Source organism: Loa loa, assembly GCF_000183805.2.
Source record: "Loa loa unplaced genomic scaffold supercont3.121, whole genome shotgun sequence".
Taxonomy (NCBI): domain Eukaryota; kingdom Metazoa; phylum Nematoda; class Chromadorea; order Rhabditida; family Onchocercidae; genus Loa; species Loa loa.
This window is the reverse complement of record NW_018108301.1, coordinates 70443-81778: the sequence shown is the minus strand read 5'-3', so window position 1 is coordinate 81778 and position 11336 is coordinate 70443. Positions and strand designations below refer to the sequence as shown.

The window sequence follows — 11336 nt, the reverse complement described above, 5'->3', positions numbered from 1 at the left end:
CTTAAAAGGAAGACGGTAACAAACCGAGAGGAGCAGCGGATGATGTACGATAAGATTGGTTTGTGTTGAATGAACTTTGATCATATATTGGGTAAGAAGTGATGCATGGTGAATATGATGCATCAAGTGTCGGTGAAACTCGGTGGTATCCTGAATAGTGGTAGTATTATGGATCCAGCAATTAAACATATCAGCAATCGTCAAATTTACAATATATCAGTTGAAAGGACATCTTATCCAATGTAAATAAAAAAGTTTCGAATTTAAGTAATGGCGAACAAGTAGGTTTAACATGGCAGTGTTTGGCTGTGATATTGGAAAATCATTATGAAAGCGTCTTTCTTTACAAATTATAAATTTTTTGGCTAATCAGATACCAGTGGATAATCCGAAGTTAAAAAGAAAAGCTCACCGCCGAGCAATGGTAAGTGATCGGTCCAAGAAGATGAAGGACAACTGTGACAGTTACCTACTCCTGTACCATCAAGTATATCTGGTTTTAGTAATTCACATCTGAAGAAACAAAATTTTTTGAAAGCTGAAATTAGTATCATATCATGTTCAATTTGTAAAGAAAGTGGAAGGCCTAAGAATGATTCAACGATTGCATTAAATAACAAGAAAAATTGTGTTTGATGAAGCAACTTAATGAAAAAATTTTCACTTCAATAGATAAAAGGTGTTTCGTCTTTAAAGCAACAAACAATATTAGCTGTAACATAATGTAAGATAGTGGTGGACACCCCTCAATATCATGCATTTTGTAGCTTAAATAAAACTAGCAATCACTTTGACAACTTAAGAAGTTTCGAGAAAAGTTCATATAAATAAGGCATGTTTTTCTTAGTAAGACAATTTTCCGTTCTTTTTAAAACCATTGATTTATTTTTTTTTACGACTGAGTTTCTCATTAACTACAAATATGGTTGTTATGGTCATACAACTGGTGTTGTTCCTTATTCGTTCAAAAATAGATATAAAATAGCGGCAACAAATTTTAAAACATGGTCAGGCTTTGTAAAAAAGAACACAAAAAACAATTCAAGGATAGGCTTGTAATAGCATATATGATCTGAACGCACTCAAATAGCAATAATAGTTCTTTGAATTAAATTTATTTTAAGAATGAATTGAATCAACATTATGAAATGAAAATGTTTATGAATTTCATATTGAGATGATAATTCAACCTACACTGAGTTGTCCTTGAAAGGCAACAATTAATCCGAGTGAAACAATTTTTCACTTTATTTCCTTTTCCTCTCTCTCTCTCTCTTCCTCTCCCTCTCCCTTTCTCTACGTCAACTTGTACGCTTGCTATCGGATATCATATTAGTACCACTCTTATACCTCATTTAGTATTACATGTATTAGAAGGAATCCCATCAACACAGTCCATTTGCAAATGTCACTTGGGTATTACTTAACTTGATGTAAAATATGAAATCCATATTTTCTGCATTTTTTTAATTGTATCAAAAATATTTCAACTCACTTGAAATTAGCTGTTGTTGGAGCACCAGTAGTAGTAGCCAGACATTGTGATGTCCCCAATGAATTAGAGTTTGACCCTGGCAATCCAGCAATTGCTGTTGCTGTTCCAAACGTTGATCCAGAAGTGGTAGCAGCCGCGTGGGCTGCTGCAAATGCAGCTGCGTTCAACGGGAACATGTATTTATTAGAAGAAACTTTTTTGACGCTGTTTTTGTTGATGAGATAAAGAGTTGTTAAAAAGTAAATATCCGTTGAGCAGTTTTTAAGTAAAATGAAGTAAAATAACTTGTTAACTGATAGGGATAGAACGGATTGATTGTTGGCTAGCTCAGTTCTGTAGAACAATCTAAAGTGGCATATGAATCATCCATCCATCCATCTATCGAAAAGTATTGTTTAGCTAATACTTTTCAAGGATACTGAAGAAAATTCTCAGCTACCACTCAACAGACCAGTAGCAAACGAGGATGAGTTATTGCTGATCAGCTTCCCAATTCTCCTCTTTATCCCACTCCAAATTAACGCGGAGTTCAGGTAAATTAAAATTTGTCCGCCCCTCTCAAGGTTTTTATCATCAGTCATTGGATGTCGGTACACGGTATTTGTCTCATCCTCTTCATTTACTTTGTCTGTTGAAATCTGCTTGTCTCTTTAAGTAAACTTTCAGAGGAATAGGTAAGAAAACAGTAAACTGAACGAGATGAATGATTTATTCAAATGACATTTTCCCGTTACATCTTAATCTCCAGAATATTATGCATTTTCTCCGTACAAATTCTCGAATCCCAACTTATATATGTTTATGGAATCTGTTCGATTGATAATAAGACAAAATGCAGCATATTTGTCTTACATTCTAACTGAAGTGAGATCTGAAGTCAATTTTGCAGAAGCCATGTAACCAAAATCTCTTAACAAATGGGATGACAGCTCAAATCTTGAGTTTAACTTTCTGATTTGATATTCAATTTGGTGGGATGTACAATCTTAAATGTGTGATATGAATGGCCGAATAGTCTTTGTTATCACAAAGTAGATTGCAATAAGTATTGCTTACTAATGCAAAGATATCAAATTATTATCAGTTAGGATAAATTTTAATACAACATTATAGATAAACGATTGAAATTTTTCAGTCACAATTTAATCATTGTTAAAAATTTGATGTTTCTCGAAAATTCAAAATAAGCTGGAAGAAAATAGAATTGGTATTGACCTTTGGACTTTGTTTTCCAGAAATAATGAAGGATAAGAAGAATTGTCCTCATTTGATGTGATGTACACCGCCGTAGTTTCCATCTCGAATAACAGTATTGTGGAAGGTAAACAACCACAGTAGCTAAGAGGAGTGATGAAGTAGAACTGCACCTCGAATCTATTTCCATCTGCAAACATTTCCCATTCTATCTTTACTTTTACTTTTTATGACAACATTACGAAAGCTGACAGTTTGAATCCTGATTTGGCGCATTATGAGGAGATTTTGAAAGATTAAATAGTTGTCAAGGAGGTGATCGAACACTAAAATAGAATGGTTTTTAAATTATTGAAAATCTTTATTTCCTTTTATGTGACACTCTTTCATTCAAGAAAGACAACAAATAATATTGAATCAATTATAATAATATTTTGAATTAATATTAAAGTTCTTGAAGTTTATAAAATGTTTTATTTTTATAAAAAAATAAAATTGTAAAAAAACTTATATTTTTATATATTTTTAATATATTTCTATATATTTTTATTTTTATATATTTTTATACTTTCTTTTTTATAAAAAATTATAGAAAATAAAACTTTCGGCATACTGAAAATTTGTAAAACTGAAATTGTGGTGGTGAAAGCTTGCTATGACAGCTTTTGCTAATGTCATTAAGTGACATATGACGTTTTTAAATGAGGTGAAAATGTATTAGACACAATGTATGGGTATGACAAAGTGCCAAATACTTTTACATAAAAAAAAATCTACCACGACAGCATTACAGTGAGTTAAAATATTGTTTATTGTGAATAAGATTTAGTTGAAAAATATAAAGAAATCACAGAAAATCTTTAAGATACCCATCAGAAATCATAAATCAGATGAATTTTAACAATGAAATCATAGCAGGAGACTCAAATTTAAATGAAAAATTTAGCAGAATTAATTCAATTTCAGTTGAAAAGTATAGAGTTGAGGTAAGGCTAATTCAATCTAGTCTAATTTTCACATTAAGAAACAATACTTATTAAATGATTTATATCTCGAGAGAACCACTGTGGGCACCACAACAATCCTGTCCTTTCAGACTTATTTAAAAAAATTGCTAATCCATGATCTCAGTTGTCGTTGCCGATGAATGTAAATTCTTTTCACTCTGTATCTGAATTTGGAGAGTCTGTCGGCATTTGGCTCATTCCCAATTTCATTTTTTGCGCCACTGAATGTGCTGCAATTTTGCTGCTTGTCTTCATCATTACTTCTGGTCCCAAATAAATAGTTCATTGATGAACTAAGAATCACTAATGGAAAGGCATTCATCTTAACCAAGCAAGCAGGCCTAGTTTAGTTAGCCCAACTCAATTATCAAAAGTAGATAGCGAAAATTTGTTTCTACTTATTTCTCATTTTTAGCTGCCCATTTCAAAAACAATTCGCTCAATAGTGGCAACGCTTATCGGGCAGATTATTTTTCTAAATTAACTGCGGCACTTCTTACAATCTTAGCAGATTAGAAACCGAATTCACTGACAAAGCTCTTCTGAATAAATTATCACAATTTTCTTCTAAGCGCAAATATAAATCCGTTTCAAGATGACTTAAGGAACATATCACTAAAGAATTCATAGTTCTAAAATTGTGCTATTTGGCTTTAATCATACCTCCTCCTAATTTACGTCCCCTAAGTATCAGTTTCAAAAGCTCAGATTTGTTGGTCAGGGTTGCATTTGCTGGAACCACTCATTTCGTCATTGTTGTCATAAATTCCCGATCATTTTTAATTTTTAAAATTTGTTTCTGACTTCGATGTACCATTTAAAACCTAATTAGATCACTTTTCATTATTGATTTTAATAAATCATCAAATTGAAAATATTTTCGTTTTGTTGTTTTCCGGTAGATCACATTGTTCGCATCTTGTAACAAAGACTGATTACTTAGAAGATTAGATGAAAGCAAATTTTTACAACTTTTTTTTGAATACTAAGCATGTCATTCTCATTTTTATTAATGGATTCCAGTTTATATTTGCATAGCGAGATAGAACTTGAGGAGTTTAAATCAAAGACTTTTGGGGAGTGTCTTTTGAGGGGTCTCTTTTGCGATTTTTACAGATCTGATCTGAAAATCTGACAAAATTTAGAGAGAAGCATTGTAAGCTCAAACTATAGCTTGTATGTGTGTGTGTATATTTCGTGCATTTCTTTTATGCAAATTTTATATTTGTAAAACGTTGAAAACATAAGAAGATGGAATTTTCTAGACTGTTTTCCAAAGAAAACAAAACATATACGCTTAGAATTAGTACTCTATTCCAGAAAAGAAGAATGACAGTGCTTTTTTTGCTATATCATTCACGATATTGGCCTTTATTATTTGACAGTATTACCAAGATCATATAAAGTAGGATGGCACTTTATAGTCGAAACGGTTTTTGTTGGTCACTAAATCCGCTTCTTATTATTGTGGCATTTGTAAGTCGTTTTTTTCATTCCTTTTTAAAATATTTTGTTGGCATTTGTAAGTCGTTTTTTTCATTCCTTTTTAAAATATTTTGTTTCAAAAAAAGATTTTAGAATCTGAAAAGGTATTTTAAAATTTCTTTGGTTGTATGCACTCAATGTTGGGTTTTGCAATAATATACTAAAGATGACTTTGGCGATATTCAGCTGAAAATTTTTGTGTGGCGCATTCTGAAATTAGCAAGAACCAGTATCACCCATTTAATTCACCATCTTATTGATTTTAGTGAGGATTACTATAAGTTTCTCTGATCAAAAAATTTTTTGCAAAATGACTCACTATTTTGAAGAACTACAATAATTTTCGAAAATAGCTTGGAAGTCTTCAACTTCATCAATTCATGAACAATTTCAGTGTGAATTTTGGCTTGGAATCAGTCATGTGCTATTCTGTTTACCGTTCCATCCTTTCCTGATACCAGTCATTGCTGCTGTTTTCGCTTTTATCACCGCTTTTCACGCCCTTTTCCTTCGTTTTTCAAACAGGTTTCGTCATTATTTGCATTTTTTAGACCTTTCTTAATTAATTTTAGTTGCTAGAAGAAGGACAGTAGCAAATGATATGCAAATGCGGAAAGTAATAGGCATTTGTCGCAGCTTATTGCTACCCCAATATTGAATATTCCCTCAAATATTCTACATAATTGATATATTTTCCACAATTTGATATATTTAATCTCTTTAGACTCGTATGGGACAAAAAGTGCTGTTTAAGAGAAAAAATTTGCTTACAATTAAATGTGTATTTAAAATTTACACCGATATATATATATATAGTGCAAGAGGCGTTACTACTGACTGTAATATCTCTTTGCATATATACCTACTTTTGGAGAAACTTTTTGTCAAAAAGTGAAGGCGAAAACAAAATTGGAAATGCGATGTATCGGATAGGTCTTTTTTACGGAGCACTGTAAAAACAACTTATCACAATGTGATAAGCCTTTGATTTTAATTCGAAATTACTATTGTCTTAATTTGGAATTTCTCATTATTCGTTTTTGTTGAAAATTACAAATTGATTAACAATATGCGGAGCATTAAATGGGACAATGATTACCTTTTCAGTTATTATTCGTTTTTAACCATACCACTGCACACTTTCTATCAGTAGAAGAATGATTCACATTGTTCAATTCATTGCAGAATGGATTTTGTACTCAATTGTTGTTCTACAGCATTGGGATTGCTTCTACTAGCATCATCAGCCACTGAGACATTTTGTGGAGTAGATGGTATACTGGACAGGGTAAAGGATAATGACGCCCGTGATGCTTCAGGTATGCATTCCTTCAAATCACTTCTATTTACCGATATATTCGGTATTGAGAAAAGAGGATATCTATACATAATTGTAGGAGATGGGATTTCAATGTTGCAAGCACTGTGTTATGGCCTATCATATCGCGCATCAAGTTATCAAAAGTATTGTAACGATTTCTTAAGGCCATTCCATGATTCATTGCTACTCAAATTGGATATAACCTCCCACAGAAACTCAATAAATTTCATGACATCGTTCTTATTGAGCGGATTTGCATTTGCGCATACTGCCATTTGTACAGCTCTTGCTTACTACAGCGCCGAAGAGAATGGGTAATCATTCTATACTCCTAAGCATTTTCCCCGCAGTTAAGAATATTTCGTCAATCATATCCGTGCTTGATCGACGGGTGTGAAAATGATAAAAGATTTTATCACTGACTTTTATAGATATGTAGTTATACACAAAAGTGTAGTTATACACTTTATAGATCTGTAGTTATACACTAGTGAAATAAGGTAGAAAATGAGTTATCAGAAATAATTCTCCTTTCGATAAGTGAGAAATTAATATGTGAAGTTTTATACATAAGTAGACATGCAAATGATGAAGATAATTTCTGCCTTTTACCTCTGTGCTTTCGGGTATAGCAAAGATTGGAACTGAAATTAAGTCAAATAATGCCATCGAAAGCGTGAATGTCGCAAAGTCATAATTGAATCTCATTTTCTATGGGAATGTTGAAAGTTAATTAGAACGAATCTGTTCAGGTATCTAATCCGTTCTTATCATGGTCAACTGGTAGTTGGCATAATGATGATTCCCGCTGCATTGCTTCATCGCTTCTATTGTTGTACATATTTCTACCTGTGGCCTGCTGTTCTCGTCGGTCTCTATACTGTATTTCAATGCATTGTTACCTGGAAATACCACTATCGAGGTGTAACATTAGAATGTTACTGCAAACTTAACTGAGTAACTCAAGGAAATTAAATACTGAAGTGAAGTTTTGAAATAAAATAGCAGTATAGGCCAGATAAAATTTGGCTTTGTTGAACGTGCATGGTATGATAACTGCTTGCGACTTGCGATGTCGTGAAGTATCATTTCGAAAGTGGAGAGAGAACATTTAGGTAAATTTGTTCGATTAGCAAATATATTTGGCTCGGGAATTGCGACGGCATTGGCTGCTGCAGCATCATTTGGAATATTTTGCTCTTTTACGAGGTATGTCTTATTTCCCTCTTGTCCAAAATAAGTCGATCGAGTTTTTTTGGCACTTTACCCAACAAAAACTGTATTCTGTACTCTCTTTTGATACCATTAACTGGTATTATTATGCAGCACTTGAAAGATAGGCAATTAACAGTGTCTAATTTTATATGTAATCGAAGGGACGAATTTTATAATTAAAAATTTACTTTGTCAATTTCCAATCTACCTTTTTTACTTATCTCATCACTGAAAGATGTGTTCAATGACAAATCCCCCTAATTTACGCTGTTAGCATACAACCTGTTTGAGGACTTATTTTAGATCCTTAATGAATCGCTTCCCATTTCAACGTCACTGTTATTTGCCAGCATTCGCATACCAATATTGTTATCGAGTTATAGATTTTCGTAGTCCATACACGGAATGGAAACGTGAGTATGTGATCGCTGAGACAAGTGCAATTCAAGTCCTCATCAATCTGTGGTTATTCATTTCGGCTGTTCTCCTCTTCTCCTTCTCAATGAAATCAGCTTTTACTATTGAAATATTACCCGGCTATTTGCCAACACAATCAGTCTCTTAAAATGTGTAAAGTCATGTCCCAATTATATAGCGAGTTCTACAGTGTAAAATGTTGTGATATTCATATTTCAGAATGCTATAATTCTACTTCATCTACACAATCACTAACAATTGCTTTTATATTTAAAGTTGTAGCATTAAACGTAAGTCTTAGTTGAGCATTCTGAAATACGATGTCGGTATTCCAGAAGAGATTCTGTTTAATTTACTCATTGATTAGGCTATTCGCAGATTGTTTTCAATATTCGAATGCTGTATAAAAGACGTAATATCCATGACGTTTATGTTAGTCGATTGTGGATCAGTTGTGCATTGACGTTAAGACCAATGAGCTTGCATTATGGCATGTTGATAGCACTTATATGTGGCCTACTAAGGTTGCCGCATGTATTATTCAAGTTTTGCATAATTACTTCCAATCCTTCCAATCCTCGATGTTTATGTTGAAATATTTAATATGGAAATAGTTTCTACGATCCACTAAACTTGGTTGGAGTCACTCTGGGGTACCATATGATTAGTTAAAAAATCAACTCATTGTTTGACATATTCTTTTACTTTTCTATAATTTCTATAATCACGAAGTTATTATAAATCGTTAAGAAGTTTCAATTTCGAAATATTGATACCTTTTAAAGATCTTAAAAATTCATATATTTTTGGAAAAATCATTACAACAACAAAACTCTTTTTAACAGTAACGCGAGACTTTTTTAAAGCTGTTTATTAAATCTGCAAGAAATTTAGTCAATAGCTAAAGTCATTCTTGAGTAAATCTTTGAAAACAAGTAGAAATGGACAAATCATGCTCATTTATTGCTACTCTCTGACGAATTACATTCATAGTATTAATTGATCATTGCAGGACTCAGGTCTGAGTCTTGCAAGCACGAGTCACAAATTTTCCATATCCAACATTTTATTCAGCACTTTCAAACATAATAAAGCCCTAATTTTATTCGTGGTCATTTACACCAAGTTTATGGCATGACTGTTCAATTGTCTCACCGGAGAACAACTTTATGACACTAGTAATATCCCAACATTGCCTTTCTCTTTTACTATTAGCAATCTAGCTGTTCCATTTATACTGAATTATACTTATTTAACGTGACACTATAGAACTTCAGCTGAGCCAATGGGCTAGCAAGATTCTGTGGAAATTCCTGGTTCCCCTATATGAGATTGGAAATTCTCGCCTTTCAGCTAAATTCAATTAAACCACCAAATTCATTGGTGTTACGAGTTAAAAAAGTTAAATTCAGTGGAAAACTTGTTGGTGAAAAACTTCCTGCACACTGAATTGGCATAATCGTCCATCCGTAGTCGACCTGTCAGCAGATATCCAAGGCACATTGCGGTTGATCAGCTGAACCAAAAAAAGATCTCCACAAGTCTTATTTTTATTTATGTTGTATGAATATTTGTGATAACACTTCGATAATATAGCTTAATACCAGTAATGTCTTGAAACTTGACAAATTTCATATTTATGGCTGATAGACAAAATTTTAAGCCTGAAATTAGCAAGTTGTTATTCAGGTATTGCAAATGGCACAGGACTTTCTCATTAAGCTAACATAATAGCACACTTTCCAATTCCAACTCTTGTGGACGGGTCGACAGTAACAGTACAGCATAAACAAGTAATATAGTTCAATGTTACGGGCTGATTCAGTTCCAGCTCGCGAAATGTGTGCATTTTTCAATTCGTCAAATCTCCAGGAATCGATAACATACAGCAATGCTAGCATGCAATGTAATGATAATTTCCCGTATATTATCGCAGTTACACAAATTCTTCTGAAGCGCTGCAATGTGAACTGGAAATACATGCGACTTTAGAGCAGATGTTTTTGTAATTTAATAGCAAAATGATGAAACAAAGTAGACAACATTCCAACAGCTAAAACAGTTAACTTCTGCAAGCAACTAAAATTACCAAACAAATCCTAAAAATCTCGGCATACGGTCTTGTAATCTAATATAAATTCCAGTGTTTACTTATAGCAAAACCGTGGCAAATGCGGGAAAGATATCACTGCTTTTCTCTGAAAAGGCTTCTGGATTCCACAGAAATTCTTTGTGCTTTGGATCTCTAGAATCCCATGGGAAACTCTAAAAACGAACTCATTGCTAAACACTCCATTCCTTACATGTTCAATTTCTACAAGATATCCACTGGAATTTTATGAGGCCTTCTAAAATTTAATTTTAAGCTACAGAAAGCATGAACGAAAACAATGGAAGAAAAATTCCATTTTTATTCATTGATATAAGCAGATCAATCTTTCTTTTTTTGTTTTAATAAATAAATTACGTATCAATTGTATACTATCGCTAAGATTATAGACCTTTTGACAACGCCGTGTTTGTAGTGTTACAAACTTGAATAATCTTGCGGTTGCATGTTTCGCGTATACCTGCCGGCTCTTCCAAAAAGCGTTTTACAAAATTTGAAACTCGACTTACGACACAGTTTCTTTAATACTAGACAAGACAGATTATGCTCCAAACCAACGTTGCTGCTACGATGCCTCAATCTCATTAAATTTAATAGTACGAAGAAAGTTTCATGAGGATTCAATTCCCTTAAGTATTTATTAAATTCACTGTTAATACCATCGATTTCCAGATCTCACCGTGTCTACAGAAACAAGAGGTGATGATTTATCAAGAAAGCACCAAAGGTAATTGACTCTATAACAGTGAAATCAATCTTCCCTACTTTTATTCGTAATACCAAAATTATTAGAAAGCTATAAAACGAGCCCAGAGTAAATGGACTTGGAATAATTTGACTCATCGTGATGTCTCGGTGATCTAATTAGACCTTATCGATATTCAGATAAGACAATAAAAAGTGGAGGCAACCTTACAAATGGGACAGAGGCGGTCATCATAAGTAATTCATGATTTGTCGGGAAAGCTAATCTGTTGAATTCGTTTCTTAGCGATATAGATTTATTCGGGATGGAATATTGCTTTTCACAATATTACTAGTTCACAATAAAAAAAGATATGAAATATATATATATATATATATATATATATA

The 11336-nt window shown here is 32.9% G+C and overlaps 3 protein-coding genes across 3 annotated transcripts; 1 reads left to right on the top strand and 2 right to left on the bottom strand.

The window, feature by feature from the left end:
- Window position 1: 1 nt before the first annotated feature.
- LOAG_08977 (hypothetical protein) lies at window positions 2-1671 on the bottom strand (the record flags this gene model as incomplete). The annotated part of the gene is made up of 3 exons (XM_003144507.1): window positions 2-150; window positions 413-513; window positions 1496-1671. 3 exons carry the CDS (start codon window positions 1669-1671, stop codon window positions 2-4), a joined length of 426 nt encoding a protein of 141 aa, XP_003144555.1.
- Window positions 1672-5106: 3435 nt separating this feature from the next.
- Window positions 5107-8282, top strand: LOAG_08975 (hypothetical protein; the record flags this gene model as incomplete). The annotated part of the gene is made up of 7 exons (XM_003144506.1): window positions 5107-5172; window positions 5576-5706; window positions 6367-6500; window positions 6579-6816; window positions 7255-7424; window positions 7618-7711; window positions 8021-8282. The coding sequence occupies 7 exons, from the start codon at window positions 5107-5109 to the stop codon at window positions 8280-8282; spliced, it is 1095 nt and encodes a 364-aa protein (XP_003144554.1).
- A 1260-nt stretch (window positions 8283-9542) lies between these two features.
- On the bottom strand, window positions 9543-10829 carry LOAG_08974 (hypothetical protein; the record flags this gene model as incomplete). Its single annotated transcript, XM_003144505.1, has 5 exons — window positions 9543-9650; window positions 9874-10092; window positions 10298-10399; window positions 10438-10462; window positions 10705-10829. The coding sequence occupies 5 exons, from the start codon at window positions 10827-10829 to the stop codon at window positions 9543-9545; spliced, it is 579 nt and encodes a 192-aa protein (XP_003144553.1).
- Window positions 10830-11336: the final 507 nt, after the last annotated feature.